We start from the raw sequence: 22516 nt of genomic DNA on the forward strand, positions 1-22516 counted from the left end.
TAAGTATTTATAATTCAACTGTGTAAGATTGTTCACGAGCAGGTCCTCTCGCCTTGCCTTTGCAACAGATCTAGTCATCCATCTAACGCGCTTGGGTGCCCGGCACCTGCAGCTTTGGAAAGGAAGAGTGATTTGCTTGGTTTTGGCTGTCACTTCGTGCGCTGTACTTTCATCTCAGAAGGGCACACACGTCGCTTTCATGACTCCATGGAATCAATGCAGACACCTCTCTTGGCAAACAAGGGGTGCCTCGCACAAGCTCTTGCCAACTCTGGCTGCGTGGGACTAAATGTTCCTGTGCCAGTACTTGAACGGGGAATAGCACATGCCATGTGACTCCCACAGGAAAGCTGTGCAGCTCCTGGGTCTGCAGGCAGCCGCTTGAAAATGTGAATGGACGGGGCTTGCAGCAGGAGGCAGTGTCTGTCAGAGGCAGGCACCAACCTTTCCCCAGCTTGTTAATAATGGCTTAAGGTCTATGGGAGCAACTTCCCTGCTAATCCAGCCAGCCAATATCTCAGGGTCAGCAGAAAACCTCTCCCTGCAAAGCCGAGTGGGAAGCTGGCCCCGCGGCAGGGTGACTGGAGTGGGATGACAAATCACACCTTCCAGATTGGCGCTTCCTGTGTGCTGCTAATCAGCTGAACTGCAACAGGAAGCGCTCGGTGGCAGATGGCTCTGCAGGCACTGAGTGGGAGCTGTGTCCATATGCAGTGGGTGGGCTGAGAGAGACCCAGGTATGGTAACATGAAGGGAAAGGGATAAACAGTGAAAAGAAGAAGAGGGGGCAGGGTAATTGGCTTTCTGAGAGAAGCAATGTCTTTGACAGGCCTTGATGCTTTAAGCCCTTGCAGCCTCAGGGTTGGAGACAGCAGCAGGTGGACGTCTTCTTTCATGCTATTCCTGACCGATACATATAATGTGCTTGTTTAAAGCCTTGGCTGTGATATGAACTATGTCTGTACATGAAGTCGATTTGAGCTCTCTCTGTGTGTGTACGCTGAAAAAGCAGCAGAAGCAATTCTGAGAAGGAAAAGATGCCATTCTTTTTGATAACACAACCCCGCCTAAAATCATACAAAGACTTGGAAACGGGGATAAATTGGGTCCTTTGGCTGTGGTTTTTGTTTTTGTTTAAATAGAGGGATTATTTTGGGAAAGTGCTGGACAGCCTTAAACCCACAGTAATTCAGTCCCTGGTAAAACAACAACAACAAAAAGAGAATCAGTCTTGGGTCCAGGCTCCCCACCCTAGCAAGAACTTGGAGCTCCCAACACTGCCAGCCAGCATGGCCAGTGGTTAGAGATGTTGGGAACTGTATAGCCCAACATCATCTGTAGGTAGGTAGCATGTTAGCTACTAACCAGTGATGAATTAGTTTTAAACCTTCCCCAAGGAAGGCTCCTTGATTCTGTTTCTTCTGTGTTTCCCAATACCATTTATTTTTCTAGACTCTTTAAAAAAGTTTCCCTTTTCCTCCCCCAAACTTGAGCATAGCATTTGTGGTCCTTGTTAGTGATATTGACCTTGAGGTGGAAACAAACCATTTCTACCTGTTGAGCTCATTAAACCTTTCTGCAGGTTTCCACATTGTTCATCAAATAGTTCATATTGTTTGAGTGACTTGATGATGCCCCTTGCCACCATTTGTATCCTTTAGAGTGGTCTCAATCACTGCTGGTTTGCAGGGCATAGATCTATCTGCTCATGACATTTCCCCTCTAGGATAGCAGTGTTGTTGAATCACAATTCCCCTCATCCCTGATCACTGGGCAAGCTTGCTGAGGCTGATGGGAGTAATAGTCCAACATTTTGCAGGCACTGTGTTGCCGGGTCCTGCTCTAGAATCTTATTAGGTTCCAACCAAGTATCTCACCTTTTGAAAGTGCACATGAAGCTGCTAAATGAGATTGCGAAGTGTTCAGTGTGTCATCAGTATGCTAGGAAACAGCCCTTTACATCTTACTTTGACTCTTCTATGAAGGGCTGCATCCATGTGAGGCTACTGAAGATTGCCCTTGGCAAGACTGCAATGAAGGAAGCAGATCTTGGGGAAGGGGGACTGGGACTCCTCTAACTTTTCTGGTTCATAGTCTTATGATGCATCTTGCTACATTTTGGGATACCTTTTTTTAATGCTACCCGAACCTAGCAAATACGCTTTTGTGACCTCACGGCTAGACTACTGCAACATGTTCTATCTTGGTCTGCTATTGATAACTACCCAGATGACATCTGCAGGGGCTAGACCAGGTACCTTTTTGATGGAGCACAGATCTCAGCTACCTGTCCTAAAGGATTTGTCTGAAAGACCTGGAACTCTGTCTATTGAATGCGGCAGGGTGAAGTGATTAATGGATTAGTAGTAAATCTAGGCACAGCAAGTCTGGATTTATGGGAAGGGCTGTCACTCCATGGGAGTGCAGAAATCCCAGTTTCAACCCTTGGCACCACCAGTTAGATCTCTGCTAGCAGAGCTGGCAAAAACCTTTGCCCGAGGCTCAGGTGGGGGTGCTGCTGTCCGCCAGAGTAAACAGTATTGTTTACTAGTGGGACCAGGGGTCAGTGTCAATGTGAAGCAACTTCATGAGCTCACCTGTCATGAAGATGCAAGTCAGTCCAATCAGGATCCTTAGGAAGTCATTGATGCTTATCAAGGCCCTGGGAATATGTGATGTAGCAGGGAATCTGGGAATGATGGGAGCAGGCTTTGGACACTCATGGTGTGACTAGATCTGTAACAGCTGCAGCTAGAGCAGGTACAAGCTGTCTGCTTTCATCAGTCAGGACTCCACAGGATATATCTTTCTGTGTGTAACTCCTACCCACCCCTAGGGCTGACTTCTGATGCCCGAGGCGTCCATGTATACCAGGCACCCCAAACTTCGGCCCTCCAGATGTTTTGGACTACAATCCCCATGATTCCTGACCACTGGTCCTGTTAGCTAGGGATCATGGGAGTTGTAGGCCAAAACATCTGGAGGGCTGCAGTTTGGGGATGCCTGATCTATACTGCTTGCTGGGTTGGCCTGGTGTTGCAACATTATGCTTATGGATGCAGTAAAAGAAAGAGACACCAGCCGCAGCCCCCATTCCCAATTAAAGCCTCGCTTCTCTCTGGGATTTTTCAGTAATGCAGGAATGTTATTTAGTGCAAAGGGAGAAGCACACTGTACACACAAAGGACCATTCTGGGTGCTCTTCCCTCCCCCTTTTTTTTCTCCCGAGGGGGACCGATCACACAAATTGACCCTGTGGACCTATGGCTAGATGGCTGATTGTAATACTTGTGTCACATGTTCCTTTGAATACAGTCAGGGTGGGGAGCAAATCCTCTACTGCGCCTATTGGATCTCTTGCTGGATGAGTGAGTGTGCGAAAGCACTCTTGAGACATCTGGAGCCATGGGGGTGTGCGCACCTTTCTGTGGCACATAAAACCACCTCCATCCTGGTACACTGTGGTCAGGATGGCTGGTGCATAGACAGCCCTTTCCAGCTGGTACAGCTCTCCTTTTAGAATTGGGAAAGACCCGGACTCATTTGTCCATGGCACCCTCACGTGCTGACTAGGTCTGTGACAGCTGCAATCTGCAGCGACTGATGCTCATCAGTTTTGGCTTCGTTATCAGAGTGGTGGTGAACCTGCATTTAGCCAGCACCATTTCAGTGCAGAGTGGGGCTCACAGGGTTGAATCCCCCGCAAGCACCCTTCTCACAGTCTAGTTTTCTGTGTGTCCAGGCCACCATTTTCAGTTACATTCAGCTCTGGGAATTGTCTTCCATAGTCTGAAGGAGTGCTGTCCAGATATGGCTGTACCAAGGGCTTTCCCCCTCCCACAACCAGAACTAAGCTGAACTCCATTCCGGCACCTCTCAGGTGGGCACCATTGCCATTGTAAGAGAGTTCCAGCACTTCATTTTCTAGAAAAAAAATAGCACTGGCTGTAGCACCAATCTGAAAACTAGATTTTAGAAGAAAGTGTATGGAGAAGCAAGGAAAGTTTACACCGCTTTCAAATCTAGATATCCCCAGGAGGAGGGGGAACCACCCTAACTTTATGTGCCCCCAGTAGGCAGGGACCCAGCCTTGTGAATCATATTAAGTCCTTTTATTCTGTTTTCCACAGAAATACCTTGTAGGGCAACTTCCCATACGGAATCACAATACATGAGGTGGTACACTGAAATACTACAAGTTCTCACAGAGCACAGCAGGACACACACATCATTTACAATGTTCAGATAAAGGATTTAGGTCATTGCACTTACAACTGTAAACTTCTTCTTTTGTTTGATGGGTGGTGGTTGGTATTTTTTTCCCCAAATAATTTTTATACAGAACCCCTCCTGCCTCCAAGATAATAAAAATAAAAAAGAGATAAGGGAACAACTCAAGATACATGGGAGGCAGGATGAGGGCATGAAAGGTACATGTCATGTGACAGCCACAACAACTCTACAAGACTCTGCTATGCTTTGCAAGAAGAGGAACAGTCCAAAGGAGCCAGTCACAAACACCAGGCTTTGTTTGTTGATCTTTTGTACACAAAAGCAAGAGTTGGCAGGTGTGCTGGTTGGTGAGATGGAGCCCCTGAAAAGGGGCCTGTGAGTTGTAGTTTTTCTTTTTTTTTCTTCATACCACATGAGATTTTTAATTTAGTTTTATTATTTTACACACTGTACAAATATTTACAATGGAAGGGAGGGAGGGAGGGAGGTTGTAGCAGCCACTGTTGAGAAAACCTGTAGGGGACACAAATTCAACCTAGAGCCCTGAAGAAGCATCCTCAGATTTTGCACTTGTCATTGTGGGTAATCCTTTGTATATTTTTTTTTGGGGGGGGACGACAGGGGAGGCCTGAGTGGCAGGGAAGGAGCTGGGTGGAGAAACATGCAGTTGTTGCTACCAAATGCCTTGTTTGACTCAAGTTGGAAGCAAATCTCCATTTTGGGAGTCTCTACCCCAGCTTGCCATCCTAGCTGAAGCAGCTGCCAAGAACATATGCTTAGCAATCAAGCCTTCCATCCTGGATGTAGGTCCACTATGAGTAGGTGCCACCCCTTCTACTTGGAATTATTACCAGTCTGTCTATCATCAGAAAGATCCATAAACTCCATGACTGCTATGGCGGCCACAACTCCAAGATGAACCAAACAGGTACGCAAACTGCTTCCAAAACTGGATCCTTACAATGGGTGATTGCCAACAAGGAGAGTGTGCAGTTTCCTTGCCCATGGAAAACTCAACTAGCATTTTCTGAAGCCAAGGTGATATTTTCTGGTCTCCTCCAATGAAACAGCACAGTGAGGTAGGGCCCAAGTACCTGCTTATGCTTTTATTAGTAGAGTAACCAATTCAACAGTGCAAGGAATTCAAGAGGCAGCCAGCTTGAAAGCATGGCCTCTGCCTTTATCTCCTGCATGAATTTCCACATCCTAAGCCAAATGCTGTATCAAATGATTGGCCTTTGTTCTACAAAGCATTCCACACTGGTAAAATACCCTGACTTGGCTACTTTAGAAGACAACCTCTAGTCTACATACATATGATAACTTTCTGTTTCAGTGTATCTGAAGAAGTGTGCATACACACGAAAGCTCATACCAAAATAAAAACTTAGTTGGTCTTTAAGGTGCTACTGAAGGAATTTTTTTATTTTGTTTCCCCACCTTGTAATCCATGGGAAGGAATAGCTTAAGGCTTAGAGGTCAGTCAATGGTACCAGAGCAGGAGGGGAAGATAGTGCCAAAGGTTGTGTAGGCAGAATATCTGCATCTTGACTGAGAAGCTTGGTTCTTAGCAAACGACTGAACTACCATCAACAGACCTTCCTTAAAACTCAACATCATGCCTGCACCAGATGCACCAGACCCATTCGGGCATCAGGTGCAGTTGCATTGCCCGTCTAGCTTCTACCCTGTAGACTTTGACCCTGGCCCCCATCATGGATGACTGTGTCCTCCCTCAGGCTCTCATTGCATAGGTGTCCCAGGCAAAAAGGGACCTGCCTTTTCTAAGGCTTTTGGCCAGATCTCTAGTTGGGCACCATAGTGACAAACTAGGAGCGCAGGCAATTGCTGTGTGAATGTTCTCTCTAAGATGACAAGGAGAGGCCACTGCTGGCCAAAGACATTGCAAAGTGTGAGTCTTCCCTAAGTGCACTCCGTGGGAACCATGCAAGCATGTCTGCCTTTACAGTTTTGCTTATTGTGTCACAGTCCTCTTTTCTTTTTAGTTAGAAGATGAACCACACTATATGCTAGCTGTTCACATGAGTCTCTTGTAACATTAAGGCTTATATCAAAATAATGCAGACCTGGATTAGTTACTGTAGAGAGCTCATGTGATTCCGACCCCCAGCTGCCTAAGGGCCACAGCATACATTCCTTTTTCAGCATGCTCCTTTTTTTAAGCGCTCACATAAAATAGAAAAGTGTGAAAGCATGAAACACATTTGCAAGTGTGTTTTAAGTATCAAATAGACCAGGAATACGAGTCAGGGAGTCCTGGTGAGTTGCTGCTCCTTGAGTGTCCAGCTGGTACCCAGGTTTGCCTCTGCAAAATGGGTGACGTGGCCCTTAGACTCACTGATCTGTCAGGTTCTCTTTAAAATGTCACAAACTTCTGTGTTTGCAAGAACCTCTCGTGTAACAGAGGTAGTTGCCTCTTAACCTTTCCCCTTCTCCTCTGTCAGGAAAAGCTCATACAGTTTTGTTCCAACTTTTGCAGAGCTCTGCCTTTGAGTCCAACCATGGAGGAAAAGGCCTAGCACCAACATTGCACCAAGGGTGCTTGGTATGGTGGAAGTTAGTTGGAACGGTCTCTATTCTGGAACCTACTTCAGTTTAAACTGCACCGCTCAGTGGCTGTCACCCTCACATTGTCGGGAGCTGTGGTTTAGTAGGTCTTTGTTCATTAACATTGTGCTTGTGGGAACAGCAGACATCACTGCTGTTTCCCAGGTTCTGAACTTAGGGGAGGGGAATGAGATGCTTTCTTTACACTATCTGATGCCACACTGCTCCAATTGTCCATGCAGAATTTATTGGGGTAGCTGAGTCTTGGAACACCTCCCTCAGCCTGTGGTGCTCTCAAACCAAGATAGAATTTTGGCTTCCTATTTTCTTTGGCCAGCCAGGAGGAATGTGCTTCAGGTCTCAAGAAAGCCCAGGAAGCCCCTTGAACTGGACACTAATGGCTACTCCAGGGAAGGATGTGGCAAAGGACTGATAGTGAATGGAGTTCCATGGGAAACATCTGGTTTTACATTCTGCAGGATAATTACTCTTCATGGTGTCACTGACAGGCCTTCAATAACAAGTGCATAAATCTGCTAATGGCGTTCTGAAGTGAAGATGAACCAACTGGAGAGAGAGAGAGAGAGAGAAAGGAAAAAAAACCTCAAGCAAAGAACGGCAAGCATTCTAAATAGATGAAACCGTGCAGAGAAGTAGCAAGCCATGCTCTACAACAGACAGAGACAGTCACCGGCTCTATGGCTACCCTTTGGCAAAAGTGTCCCTCGGATGGGTCAAGCATGCCACTAATTGAAAACTTCATACGCACAGGTGTTCGATATAAAGATACCTATCCAGTTTCTCAATAGCACATTTGCAATTAAATCCTTATACATAACATTGAACTTATTAAATATTAACAGTTGTTTTTTAAACTTTTTTTGTTTTGTTATTTCATTGCATAGAACATTAGACATGAGAATCATTTTGCTGTTACCCACGGTGAATGGAAGCTCCTATGGGTCACACCAATGAATTGTTGCTCTTGAGCATGCTCAGTGTGGACGAGAGACGGGCAGGAAACAGACAGTGCAGACAAATGGGAGCCGGAGCATCCATACCCTTGCTGGATTCTTTGCAGCAAAGGAAAAGAGGAGCCGTTTCACAGGGTTTTCATTCGGCTCTCACGGGTAACAGTGCCAGGAGCTCCTCGCTAGCAGGTTCAGTGACATCCTGCCCCCCAGGGAGCTCCTCCTTCGTTCTGAGCATGCCCACTGGTAATGGCTTAAGAAGGACTTGAATTGCACAGTAGTAGTAGGAAGGAGGATGGCAGAGGCAAGCTCTCCTGATCTCATCACACTGGATTGTGCTCTTTTTTGTAGCCTTCTGCACTCTATTGCTTCTACCGACAACAGTCCATGTGCTAACGCAGGACAAAGCAAAGAGGAAAAACAGTATGTTCGATACAAAGTAAAAAACAAAAAACCGAGAACAAAAAAGAACCTCACAAAAAAAAAACACAACCAAAATTTTAAAATAAATCCAAACCCCCAGTTGCTGGGTGCTGATGAGGTATACGCATAAATAAAAGTGGAATGATTAAGGCTGTTTTTGAAATAAAAATAATCCCCAGGCATACATAAAACAATGCACAACACTAACAACGGAAAGCACTGCCATTTGAATGCTTTAGAATGGCTTCAGGATGGCTTTGGGGTGGCTGATAGACATGCCTGGCCAGCATTTGCTTCAGTCAATAGTCAGCCAGTTTGCACTGCCTTTCAGAGTCCTATGGCCTCTTATCTCAGTGGTGAAACAGTGTTAGGTCCTAGTCGAAGTTCTCTTCATCCCATGCTTTCCATTGCAGGGAGGATGAGAGGGAACAAACACTGCGCAGGTGGAGCGACCGGCAGGGCAAACTGGAATGTGAAGAGCAGAGCCTCCAGCTCCCAGCCCTCGACTCAAGCACATCTTGGAGAGTGGGGAAAAACCTATGAAGATTCTAGAGTTCAAATTCAGTAATAGAGAAAACTCTGCGTATAATCTCAAGAAAGGGCCATGGCTCCCAACATTAGACCTTAGGCACAAATGGAACCACCGCAGGAAGTAGTTTCTGGAGCCCCAGACCTTCCCTCCAGGATCAGGGAAGTGGCCAGTCTGTGTGACAAGCTGGGACCGGGCCATGTTCTGTAAACGTCTTTTATGTACATCTTCTCAGACTAAGCGTCTGCCTTCACCCCTTGGGGCTCATGCAACGAACACCGTGGAGTTGACAGCAGGCGGCTTCTGAAAGCCGTTTGCGACAGTTGGCTCAGATGTCCTCAAGGAGCTTCTTATGGGATCCACTGGCAAACTTCTCCGTAAAGATCTCTTCCACCTTCCATCTCGCAGCCTAGCGGTTTTCCATGGTTTCAAAAGCTTGACGAGACAAAAGAGAGAATCAGAAATATTATATTTACAAGAGGTCATTCACAGAAACACACTTTCTTGCCATGCCATGGTTTGGCACAAATTTTCCTGATCCTCTATGGATCACAGCACCACCTGAGAAAGCTCTGCTGTACTGTGCTGTTCATGGCTGCAACGTGCCTCTCTTATTTCTCAAAACCAAAGCACAAAAGCAACCCAAGGAACTAGCCAGGAAAGACCAATCAAAGAGCATGAATGGTTTACGTAATGACATCAGCTGCCCACGCTCACTGAGATGCAACCATTTCATACTGGGGTTGTCTGAAACTTAGGACTGAAAGACCCAGCACTGTCCCCAAAGAGATTTGTTGTTTGCTTTCATCTCTCCACTCAAACCCAGGGGCAAGACCTGGCTCACACTGCAATGTACAGACTGAGGCAGCAAGTGTAAGAAGCTACCCACTTACCTCAGCTGGGATAAGTTCAATTTCCCCCTCAAATCAAAAAGCATGCAGTCCTTTCAGTGAGCTCTCTAAAATGGACAAAAACACAGACAGGGCCATGAAAGGAGATAGTGCTGTAAGTGGCAAAGCTCTGAGCACACCCAGGGGATGGAATCAGCCGGACAAAAATGTTCTCTCTCTGCTCGTGTCTCAGGGCTGTGGCCCTGGGGCCTATGCAGGCTTGTGCTGCTACCCACATTAAGGAGCTGCCAAGCTCTCTGCCTCTTCCCCTCATTTCGACTCTTCCCAAGGTAAGAGTGTTCTGCATATGGCACACTTGGCTTTCCTGGTGGAAATGCACAAAACAGGTTCTTTCCCCTCCTGCTTCCAGATGAGCTGCTGTGTTCTATTGATAGAGCAAAGAGAAAGGATTGTTGTCTGCTGCCTGCAGTGAGAGGACTGCTAATAACAGCCGCTTCCCCCAAAATGGTCACTGCAACATTGTGCTGAGCGAAGCGGTATTTCTTAGTCAAAATAAGCAGCAAAGAGCAAATATCCTCACTTCATGCCTTCTTCTTATGCCCCCCGTTATCCATTTTACATCTGGATTACTGGTCTGGGGGCTTAATTCTTTAAGGGCATGGTTGACAGAATAAATCTTATGCAACAACAAAGCCCTTTTGATGCCTTGCCATTACAGACAACAGAGTTAAGCACCAAACAAATGGGACACATTTCTACAGTCGGTTCCAGACAATCTATTTATTGGCCATTCATCCTAATTTGTTTGCACAGCGTTTGCGGGGACAACACCAGTTATTTATTGAGCATCCATACTGATTTGTTTGCAGGGAGGTTATATGACATTGTGCCAACTACGTGTTATCCCACACCTTTATTTTCTTGCTTCCTCCATCACAGTAGCAGAGTTCGCCTAGTGGGGTGCAGCTGGGACACCCTGGCAGGTGTGTCATTGCTGCTTAATGTGAGGAGGGAGAAGGAGGAGGTGGTGGGGAGGCTAGTGTGGCATGGTTGCCGTGGCAGGAGCAAAGGAACAGCTCCACTGTTGAGCCCACACCATCCTGGCCTCCCTCTTGCCTAGTCCCTCTCGCTCCTGGTTAAGCAGCAGAGGCAATGCTGCCAGGAAGTTAGCATTGCAACTCTGCTGTAGCAGGCAACCTGCTCTTTTGCTCCATCATGCTTCACCATCTCTTTTTTTCTGCCATTGCTGTCCCCCAGACATGCTTTCCTCTGTGTCTAGAACATCTTCCTGCTGTATATAAGAGTATTTAGTGCCTCAGCCTCCTTTAAGCCCTTCTTCTTTAGAATCATAGTGTAGATTTGGAAGGGCCCCCAAGCATCATCTAGTCCAGTGGTCCTCAACCTTGGACCTCCAGATGTTTTTGGCCCACAACTCCCATGATCCCTAGCTAGCAGGCCCAGTGGCAAGGGATGATGGGAATTGTAGTCTCAAAACATCTGGAGGCCCAAGGTTGAGGACCACTGATCTAGTCCAATGCACGAATGTCACCTAAAGCAACGTGACAGATGGCCATCCAAACTCTGCTTAAAAACCTCCAAAGAAGGAGATTCCTTTAAAAAGGCCTTTCCCAAACTCAGGTGGTTAAGAGCAGGCTTCCTCAACCTCCAGGTGTTTTGAGACCACAATTCCCATCATCCCTGACCACTGGTCCTGCTAACTAGGGATCATGGGAGTTGTAGGCCAAAAACATCTGGAGGGCCGAGGTTGAGGAAGCCTGGTTAAGAGTGTGGTGCTGATAACGCCAATGTTGCAGTTTGGTCCCCGTAAGGGCCAGCTGTATATTCCTGCATTGCAGGGGGTTGGACTAGATGATCCCCAGGATCCCCTCCAACTCTATGATTCTTTGAAACCATCCAAGCCACACTGACCTGCACCTTCATTTCCTCCTCCGTGTCAGTCCCTGCCCTCCCCTGCCCCCACTAGCTATATCCACCTAATACAGACTGTAAGAAGTCTGAATGGGGACTGTCTCTTTTCTCTAAGTCTGTACAGTGTGTAGCATGCTGTGGACATTAAACAAACATTTAGCAGCAACAGGATATACTCTTGACTGGAAGTGGCACGGCTTATAAGCTAAGCAGGATATCATATGACTAGGTAAAAGAAATATCTCCTCTGGGCTTTGTATCTTGGGGGGCCATCTCTGAGCCTTGATGAAAGCCAAGTATCTGATCTCATCCACATCCTCAGAAGAATGTAGGAATGGAGGCAACGAGGTGACACTCACTGTTATACCCAGAGTCTGGTGCGGCAGACTGAATTCCAATGGATTCTTCATAGGTTTTTCCAGTGCAATGATGAGATCTCCATTTATTCTCCCAAACTCCTGCCGAGGTGATGGAGAGACACACATTAGGAAAGAAACATATACATGTGCAGAAAAAAAGAAAAATGTCAGAGTAACTGAAGGGGGCACTTGGATTAACAGTGCAATAGGTTAGCTCTGACATTAGGGTGCTGCAGCAATGAAAGGCGCCTGTTGAGGGACAGAAGTTGAACCAAGCTATTAAACAGGAAATTACGCCAGGACCTCTTTGGATTGCAATGGCCAGAGAAGATGAAATGTATCAGGACTTTTGCTCGGCAGCTGTAATGTCATTGAGGGTTGTGTATACAGTACAGTGGTACCTCGGTTTAAGTACACAATTGGTTCCAGAAGTCTGTACTTAACCTGAAGCGTACTTAACCTGAAGCGAACTTTCCCATTGAAAGTATCTGAAGAAGTGTGCATGCACACGAAAGCTCATACCTATGACAAACTTAGTTGGTCTCTAAGGTGCTACTGGAAGGAAGTTTTTTTATTTTTTGTTTCCCATTGAAAGTAATGGAAAGTGGATTAATCCGTTCCAGACGGGTCCACGGAGTACTCAACCTGAAGCGTACTTAACCCAAAGTATGAGTGTAATTGGTTCTGGAAGTTCGTACTTAACCTGAAGCGTACTTAACCTGAAGCGAACTTTCCCATTGAAAGTAATGGAAAGTGGAGTAATCCGTTCCAGACGGGTCCACGGAGTACTTAAAGTGAAAGTACTCAAACCGAAGCGTACTTAAACCGAGGTATGACTGTATATGCTTTGTTGGAAGGGACAGCCCAGTCAGATGTGTGGGGTACAAGAAATATATTATTATTATTATTATTATTATTATTATTATTATTATTACGACAACAAAAAGCAACTCACCCAGTGATGTTCTCTCACCAAAATGATGTGAATTTCTTGCCAAAAGCTGACACAGCTATGGGAGTAAAGGTAAGAGAAATAAATGCCATCAGCATATGTGGTACCAAAGACTGACCTGCATCTTTCCCCCACTCACCTCTTTCCCACTGAATTTTCAGTTTCTAGGGCCCTTCTTCCATTTCACAAGAGCCCCTCCTCCATATTATCAGCCATCACATTGCCAGTCCCGTTAGTGACACGGGAAGGGACCATGGCTACATGCTTTGGATGTAGAAGGAAAGTCACTTCCTGGCATTTCAAGTCAAAAAGGATCTCCCAACAGAAGGGTTAGCCTGAGCTGATGGAAACTGCTGCTGGCCACTGGGCTAGATGGCCTACCTGGGATAAGGCAATTCTATTTTTAGCCCTTGGTGATCCTCCTCATCAAGTGAGCACTTTTGGCCTGCAGTGTTGATGGTCCCCTATGCTAACGTGGCTTTTTCCTTCACCGTTCTACCACCCAAACCCCATTTTCTTTATTTTGATTTCGTCTTCACAACTTTTACTTTTCTTGCTGGCTTCCTGTTTCTTGTATTCTCACATAGGTGTAAACTAGAACAAGGGCTGTGGTTCAGCAGTGGAGCATCTGCTGAGGTGTCAAAAAGAAATAGGGACACTTGTTCATATGTGGTGGCAATGCGACAAGATAAAAGCCTTTTGGAATCAGATCTTTGAAGAAATTAAAAAAAATATTGAAGTACAATGTAAAAAAGAATCCTGAAAAATTTTATTAGGAATGATAGATGAGGGAATAAAAAAAACAGGATCAAAAATATTTTTATATGCCACTGCAGCTGCAAGAATATTAATAGCCACGTATTTGAAAAGACAAGATATACCTAAAATTAACGAGTGGCAGGAAAAATTATTTGGATATGTAGATTTAGCAAAATTAACTAATTCGATTAGAGGTGGCAGTAAACAAAATTTTGAACAAAAATGGGGGAAATTCAGAAATTATATGAAGCAACAATGTCCCACATTATAATCCTGGATTCATTTCTAGAGTCCAGTACTGTATGTAACGATTATAAAACAAAAGGAAAAACAGGTGAAATATTTGGTGAGGGAAGCAGTAACCAATCAAAAGCTTAAAGAGACCAAGATCAAGGCAAGAGGAAGTATATGGAAAAAGAGGAAATTTTATTTGTTAGATATGTTTAAGAGAAATATTAAGTGTATGTTTTTTATTTGGATTTCATAGAGGAAAAGACTAGACCAGAAAGTTTAGTCGAATTCTGTATTAGATATCAATTACTTTTCTGATGTAAATTTGGAAGTATGATATCTGTATGAATTCTTATGTTTTGAGTTGATTTGTTTTAATTTGTTTCGTTTTGATTTGATATGTTTTGATTTAAATCTCAATATAGTTTATTTTAATTTTTTTTAAAAAGAGAAAAAGCAGTGGAGCATCTGCTATGAGTGCAGAAGGTCCCAGGTTCGGATTTCTGCCTTCTCCAGAGAGGACTGAGGGAGACTCCTGCCTGAAATCCCAGAGACCCACTACCAGTCAGTGCAGATAATCCTGAGCTAGACGGACCAATGGTCTGAATTAGCAGTTGCCCGGCAGTTCTGCCATTTGTCCTGCAAGAAGTGTTGAAGAAATCCACGTGTGCAAGCATGAAGACAGGTGAGCTGTGTCCAGGAGCAAATCCCTCATGCTTTGACATGGGGCATCCAAGAAAGATGCCTCTGAAATCTCTCACCTTCTGTCAATTTGCCTGCTTGTTCAGCTGCCCCTCCTGGCAGAATTTTGGAGAAGACGCTCTCTCCCTCAGCTCCTGGCAGTCCAGTCGCTGCCCCTGCAGAAGTGGGTGCACCTGCTGGTTTGGGACCTATCTTAATGCCTATTGGAAAGAAAGAAATTGATTTGTATGGATTTATTTAGCTGCATATATGAATTTATTTAAACATATAGCCTCCTGTATCACCAAGGGTAGGTCCAACTGGCAATTTGCACATTTCCCCCCCCCCCCACATTCATAGGCCATAACCAATTTCTGTCTAACCACCTTCACCAGAAAATGATGGCCAAACTATTTCTAAGAGTATTAACCAAGATGCACAATGTGTTGATGAGATATCAGTATGACAGGCACAATAAATGACTAAAACTTCTTGGTGAAAAAGGTATTTTAAACTGGAGCTGAATGATGAGAGAACTCAACTTACAGTCATTTCCCCAATTGGTTAATGAGACAGGAGTGGGAAGCCGCCTTTTTTTGACAGCTATGCAAAGCAAACCTATTGTACCCTATGTGGAATGAAGCTGGAGGCTGCTTTGGGGCATTCTACTTGTGCTTATCTTTTCTATGACATACAGAATGCTGGTTTCACGTGAATTAATTCTACGCTGATTAGTCTACACTCTGGGGCCAACCATGGCAAGATGACCTAAAGCATTTGCCTTCTTAATCTCAGGTAGGACATTTATTATTATTTTCCGCAGTACATGGTCTTTGGCTCCAATCTAATCTTCCCTTTGAGAGATCTGAGCCTACTGAAACACTGGTGCTGCCACCCCTTTTAAGGAAAACACATACAATTGCAGGTGCTGGAAAGGGGCTGACTGACCTCCTGCTGCTGCTCCCGGTGGCTGTGTTTGGGGTGCTTTCCCCACCTGTGGCACTTTTGTGGTAGGTTTGGATGCATCCGTCTGCTCTGCTTTAGACTGTAATACAGCAAACAGTGATTTATGTATTTATTTAATGCAAACAAGAACAAATAATGGTAGAATGAAGCCCATCTCCTGGGGTCTTTCTCTCAGCCTTCTTTCCTAGAGTTTAACTGCCAGGTCATCTTGGCTGTCTCGCAGCAATCCTTCTCCACCCACCCTATTCTCCACCAGATACTCCCCACCCGCTAGGATTCCCGAGGTACTGCCTGTGATCTCCATCAAGAAAGCTGCATATGAAGCTCCTAAACCAAGGCCATTCCCTTAAGTCCATTCCCTTCCTCTCCCCTCCCTTCTTCTTTGTCTGTGTCTGAACTTCCCCCTACTGCGGCCTATTGTTAGTTCCATGAACCTCCTCTCTGCTGGGAAGACTCCATTCTCCACAGTGACCTAGACTGTACAGTGCACAGCCCACAAATGCACATTTCCTTGCTTTGACATTCTAAGGCAGGCACCCCCAAACTCGGCCCTCCAGATGTTTTGGGACTACAAGTCCCATCATCCTTAGCTAATGGGACCAGTGGTCAGGAATGGTGGGGATTGTAGTCCCAAAACATCTGGAGGGCCGAGTTTGGGGGGTGCCTGTTCTAAGGGGATGCAATCCCTGTGCGACTCCTGTACTATAGAACAGGCCATCGCTTAGCCCAGCTCTCTCACCCGACGTGGGGCAAAACAAGTTGTCGTCAGCTCTGAGGGACCTACTGTATAACTGACCCCAAGCAAAGGCATGTAGGTACTTACTGGTCCCGCTGGGTGAGTGCCAGGTTGTGCTTGGAGGGCAGATTGGGGTTTGCCTGCTGGCTGGGCTTGGCCAGGCTGTTGTTGGGCTGGCCGTGAGGAGGGCTGGGCTTGGGTTCCTGCTGGCGGTGGCTGCTGTTGTTGTTGCTGCTGCACCCTAGCTTGCTGTTGCTGTTGCTGAGAAGATTGTTGTGAGGGAGCTGCTTGCTGCTGCTGCTGCTGCTGAGGCTGTCTGCTCGACGGCTGCTGCTGCTGCCTGGATGACGGCTGCTGCTGCTGCTGCTGCTGCTGCCCAACTTGCTGCTGCCTCGCTTGCTGCTGCTGCTGTTGATGCGAAAGAGGCTCCGATTTTGGCTGCTGAGATGGCGGCCCATGTTGCACCTGCCTCTGTGATTTTTGGGACTCTGAGGTTTGATGGTAGCCCGACGGCTGCCGAGACTGCTGGGAGTACTCTGAGGAGCTGGAAGGATAACCTGGCTGCGCTCTTACATCGGCCTGCTGAGCCTTCTTCTGGGAAGAGGGTTGCCCATGTCCGCGTGACTCGTGGCGGCCAGCATCTCTTGGATGTTGCCTGGATGACCTCTTGGGCAGGTCATCGGTGGAGTGCCGGGAGGAGGCCGAATGTCTCCCATAGTCTCCATGGTGCCTGTGTTCTTTGGAAGAGGAGTGCCGCGGGTGAGAGTAGTCATCGTGATGCCACATGTCTTCATCCGGGGGTTCATCATAGTCGTGATAGGTGTGCTTAACTGGACCCCTCCTTTGGGAGGATGAGGAGTGGCCACCATAATGCCTCATCCTCTCCGAACGAGGTTCCCTCGGCTTATCAAACCAGTCTGTCTCCTCCTGACCCAAGTGATAGGCTTCAGAAACCAAAAACAGATCACAGTCAATCCCCTCATCCACAGTTGGGAATGTACCCCAGGATGAAGCCATGCAATGAATTAAAAGAAAGCAAGGAACCCGATCGCATGCACACAGGATATGCCACAGTAGCCGCTTGGGAAATAGATATAAATAAACAGGAATCATAGCACAGTATCACACTGAACAAGCAGTGAGCAGAGCACCAGTAGGACATGCAGACTAGTGCAGCATGCTAACACAGAACCACCAAAACAGAAAGCAAAATGCGGGAGAAAGGCACCTGGCAAGGAAACGGAGGCTGTGGTATTGTCCTTGCAAATATGACCCGCTTGGGCATGCTCTGGGGTTAAATTACCACAGGTAGCCATTACCTTCACTGTCTGAAACAACACAGTGTGAATCATCCATGATGTAACCTTCTTCGTGCTTGTAAGAGTGGGTTCTTGGCACATCTTTGATATGTTCTTGTACATCAGGCAATGAGTGACTGGAGCAGAACTGAGAGCAGCTGTCCCCAGCGGACTGAGGGAGAGGCCCACCCGAGGACCGCGATACGCCCATGGACTTCCCCAAAGGACTGATGGGGCTCTCTTCTTCCGAGGTTTGTGTGCGAATTGGAGGTCGCCCGCGACTTTGACTCATGCTAAGGGAAGAAGGTTTGGAGCTGCCTCTCTGAGGCCTCTCCATGCTCTCTCTCTCGTAGGACCTGCTCCTGATCTCACGGCTCGACATTCTGTCCGACACATAACCAGAGGACCTCGACCGCCCGCCACTGTATGCCCTGTCATCTTCTTCCATTGCATCCCTGGCAGACCCGCTGTAATACTTCTGCTGTTCATATACATTTTTTTTGAGGCCGTATGTGATGTCGTCTTGCATCTTCTTCGCTCTGGATGCCACGCTGCTGCTGCTGACTGACGTGGTTGCTGGGTAAGTGGCCAGGTCTGATTCCACATCTCTTGCCTCTTCTATAGGGGAGAATTTCGAGATCTTCTGCTCCATACCTTGTTTCCGATGTTTGCTGCGTTTGGAAGAGATGACAGCTGGGGCCAAGTTTTTGGAAGAATGCTTCTGCACCGCCATGGTGGACCCAGGCTTGTCTGGGCGAGTGGAGTGCCTGTAATCACTGTCCCCATAGTAGTAGGAGCTGGAGGTACCCGACATCCTCCCATTGCTCTCTGGGCCCCTATGGTAGCCTCTCCCACGGTGGTCAGGGCCGTGGTGATCATACATGTCCTCCTCTGACTCTTCTCCCTTTGGGTAGCAACAAGGCCTGCTGGAGACATCTGTGTCTGTCAAGTCACTCTTTTCTTTCATATATCGCCCATTGCTGCTCTGCAACTGCAAATCTCCTTTTTGGCCCTCTGCTGAGCTGCTCTCTTTGGTTAGTTCACTGATGTCATCAATCATCACATAGTTCCGAGGAATGTTCTGCTCCAGGTTGGTGTACAGGGAGTCAGAGGAATAGCTGGTTGAGGGACTTTGGGCTACGCCGCTCCTGTCCATCAGCCTTCCTTCTGGAGGCTTGTACTGGTCATAGCTGCTGGTCACAGTTGTGGTGCTGTACGTCACTTCCGGAGTTGCGGCTGAGATGACCACCGTGGGGTTGCCTATTACTTCGTAATTGGTGGGCATTTTCTGCTCGAGGTCAGCTAGTGATGTCTGCCGCGGTTTCTGGGAGGTGGTGTGTGTGTCCGTGTGGGTCTGGAAAAGAGCGCTCTGCGCTGGCTGCAGAGGTGTCTGGCTGGGATACGTGGTCTGTGCTTGGTAAGGTGGCCGGAAGCCTTGGTGACTTTGCAGAACCTGTTCAGACTGATACCCGGTGCTTGGAGTAAAGCTGTGACTCTGGTATGTCGTTTGGGAAGGGTAGGCAGGCATCTGGCTTGCTTGGAATCCGTTCTGTGCAGGGACATTGCTTGCTGGGGGGTAGTGTGGAGGCTGAAACCTTGCTTGCTGGAATGCGGCTGGGCCTGGTGGGGCAGCCTGTCCTGAGGAGTACTGATATGGGGTGTAAGAGGAGGCTGATGTGTACTGTGCACTGGAAAAGTCTGTGTATTGATTGGAAGGGGCAGTACTAGGCCTTGTCAGACTCTCGTAGCCAGAGAGTCGAAGGTTGTTGAGTTCGCTGTCAGACATATAATCCCTGTTTTCCCCCAAGCATCTCAGGTAGGGATAGTCACGGACATTCCGGTCCTTCTGCAAAGACTCTTTTCTCTGCGTAATCCCCAGTTCCAAGTACTTCAGTTTGGCATCAATCTCCTTTTCTTCTTCATCAAGCTCAGCCTGTTTCTTCCGCAGCTTTGTGGACTCGTGCTCCACTAGCTTCAAGTCGCGGTCAATGTCTTTGAGGAGGCTGGCCTTTGTCACCTGAATGGCTGGCCCTGCCACACCCTTCTGCATGAGGCCCGGCATGTACATCTGTGAGTGAGCTTGGCTGGTCAGAGGGAGATGAGCTTCTTCCGGCGGGGGGCTAGGCAGCGTCCGTTTCACTTTCCGAATGAGGGTGTTTGACTGCAGGGTTGACATCTAGAAGGCAATGGAAAGCTTAATTTAGATAGCAGGTAACCATGTGTGTGAAAGAACACACTTCCATTTTTGTTACCAGGTGGGTGTATTACTCAACAGTGGCCCACACTTCTGATTTAAATACACGTTCCCAAAAAAACCTGAGGCTTTCTTGTTAGGGCTAATGGGAAACGAAATTTGGAAAGCAGACCAAAGATTGTTCATGTACGCCACAGTGGCAGCGAGAGTACTATTAGCCCAGAGATGGAAAACGATGGAATTATCCACAATTGCGGAATGGCGAGTGAAGATGTTGGAATACCTGGAGTTGGCGAACTTGACTTGCAGAATCCGGGACCAGGAGGACACAAAATTCAAAGAAGAATGGAGTAAATTTTTGGACTATGCTAAGGAGAACTATAAAAATTTAAAGACTCTGGCGGGCATAAACTAGATCCTGCAAGGTTGATGTATTATAGATACAACTTTTTTTTAGAGAGTTAACATTCTTCTCTGGGAATTGATAAAATTCTAAAATGTGCGAGTAAAGTGAATTATGCTACCTACTTAAGGGGGGGAGGGAAGTCTGAGCTAGAAGGAGCTGGATATTGTATAAAGATGAAACTAATATGCTGATGTAAAGAGTCTGGAGAAAATCAATAAAAATTTATCTTGAAAAAAAACCAAAAAAAACCCCAGTGGCCCACACTTCTGGGGCTCCTATCTCCACATTTAAATACTGCACCACACTGGCTCTAATCTTGTGATGGAGACCTTGCACACTAATGGTTGTTAAAACTCACCAGGACTCAAAAGCAATTGAGTCACAAGGATGCCGCATGCAGCCAGACCAATGAGGACAAGCGACAGGAATTTTAGTTCTTTATTATCAAAGCACTTGGTTACATCAGCTGCTAAGGTGCAAGGGATGTGCACACCCCTTCCTGCTAACTAGCTGCCTAGGAAGTCTACCTCTGCAGAAGGTAGCACTATCTTGGAGAGTTGGAGCAACAGTGTGGCCCTGCCACTTCCTGCTTTCTTACCTCCCACCCCTTGTCTGATGTGGTGTGTGCAAGCACCAGTTGCTCCCCTCACTTCAAGCCTCTCCTTGAGCAGAGATACAGCGGAGATGGGGAGAGAGGGGATCTCAATGTTCAGCTTCTGAGACCTCTTTCAGCTTTTCCTTCCTCCTTTCCCCCTGTCTCTGACTCCTTGTTACTTCTTCCTGACTCCCCTCGATCTCCTCAGAACCTCACAAATCACTGGCCCCTTCCGAGGGATCCTCCCCACCCCCACCTGCCTCCTCGTCCCACACATTCCCCCAGTCGTCATGCTCCTGCCCTTCTCTGACACAGAATCCTCAATGATTCTATGTACCATATTGGCCCGAATATAAGCCGCACTTTTTTTCTTTCAAATTCCAACTGTGAAAAGTTTAAATTCACAACCTTACAAAAACTGGCTTTTACGATATCGCTGCTGAAACAGACATAGGGTAAAATGGAATGGGTGTGAGTGCCTGTGGAATTTTAAGGGAGTGGCTTACATTCAGGTGCAGAGGCGAAGCAAGCCCAGGTGGTACCCGGTGCGGAATGTTTTTTGTCACAACCCCCCCACCCACCCATCAACAGCTTGGGGTAGGCTTGGGAGTCGCGGGCGGGTGTTGAATGTCACCCCCTTAGTGATGACACCTGGGGTGGTCTTCCCCCCCTCCTATGCCTCTGCGCCCCCACCCCGACTCCCAAGTACCCCGAGCCATCGGTGGAAGGGGGGAGCTATGCCGCTTTGCTGGGCTGCTGGCAAAGCTGTGCCCTATCGGGAGCCACGGCAAAGCAGGAGCTGCTTACAGCGAGCTGGGGAAGGAGGGAGTCTGGGAAGGGGGGCCCCCGGCTTGCTGTAAGCGGCTCCTGCCGGTGGCGAGAGGATCCCTACGCCGTCCGTACGGCACTCCGGCAATGCCAGTGGAAAACCGCTATGTATGTAGCACATGTGCAGTGTCGCTACACACAGCGCATGCGTGCGACACCGTGCATGCATTGTATGTAGCGGTTTGCCACCAGCACCAGCCAAGAGCCGTATGGACGGTGGCAGGATCCTCTGCTTGCGGCTGTAGCGGCGATGGAGGCATCCCACTGTCGTCCGTATAGCGCTCGGGCGGTGCCGGTGGCAAACCGCTATGTACAGCGCATGTGCGGCATTGCTACATACAGCGCATGCATGCGACACCGTACATGTGTTGTACATAGTGGTTTGCTACTGGTGCTGCTCGAACGCTGAACGGACGGTGGCAGGATCCTCCACATGCAGCTGCGGTGGCATGATGGCTGCTCACGCTAACGCGCCTGGGTCAGGGCAGCAGGGCAAGCACCCCCGCAGGGTGCCTTCTTGTCACCCCCCAGACATGGAACCCGGGGCACACCACCCCCCGCCCCCACCTTGTGACGCCACTGTTTGGGTGCGGCTTATATTCGGGCCAATACAGTAATGATTCTGCTTAATGATGTAAAATAAAAAAAATTCCTTCAGTAGCACCTAAAAGACCAACTAAGTTTTTATTTTGGTATGAGCTTTCGTGTGCATGCACACTTCTTCAGATGCTTAATGATGCTTCACCCTCTCCTTTACATTAAATTAAACTAAACTAAGTTAAGGAAATTGTATGTCTATGGAGGTTTTGAAATTTGGCAATGCTCTAGATTAGCATGTCCATGTCTGCAAAAATACTCACTGGATACAGAGTACGAGCACTTCTTTTTTATTTTATTTGCAGCACATGGCAGCCATTTTGTGCTGGCACCTACAACATTTTTATCAATATATGAGTAGAGGCGCCTCATTCTTTTACCCCCACCCCCCAAAACACCCACTGAGCATG

At 47.3% G+C, this 22516-nt stretch overlaps 1 protein-coding gene across 1 annotated transcript in view; it reads right to left on the bottom strand.

Moving 5' to 3' along the window:
* Nucleotides 1-4116: 4116 nt before the first annotated feature.
* BSN (bassoon presynaptic cytomatrix protein) overlaps nt 4117-22516 on the bottom strand; it is a 192899-nt gene continuing 174499 nt past the window's right edge. Inside the window, exons 6-13 of the mRNA XM_060272198.1 lie at nt 17508-19662; nt 16276-17132; nt 15435-15531; nt 14567-14707; nt 12819-12873; nt 11864-11962; nt 9618-9682; nt 4117-9159 (exon numbers count right to left, since the gene is read on the bottom strand). Of these exons, the coding sequence (XP_060128181.1) occupies nt 12833-12873; nt 14567-14707; nt 15435-15531; nt 16276-17132; nt 17508-19662 (3291 nt within the window). The 3' untranslated portion in view covers nt 4117-9159; nt 9618-9682; nt 11864-11962; nt 12819-12832. The remainder of the gene's footprint in view (nt 9160-9617; nt 9683-11863; nt 11963-12818; nt 12874-14566; nt 14708-15434; nt 15532-16275; nt 17133-17507; nt 19663-22516) is intronic.

The sequence above is a fragment of the Zootoca vivipara genome, chromosome 2, assembly GCF_963506605.1.
Source record: "Zootoca vivipara chromosome 2, rZooViv1.1, whole genome shotgun sequence".
NCBI lineage: Eukaryota > Metazoa > Chordata > Lepidosauria > Squamata > Lacertidae > Zootoca > Zootoca vivipara.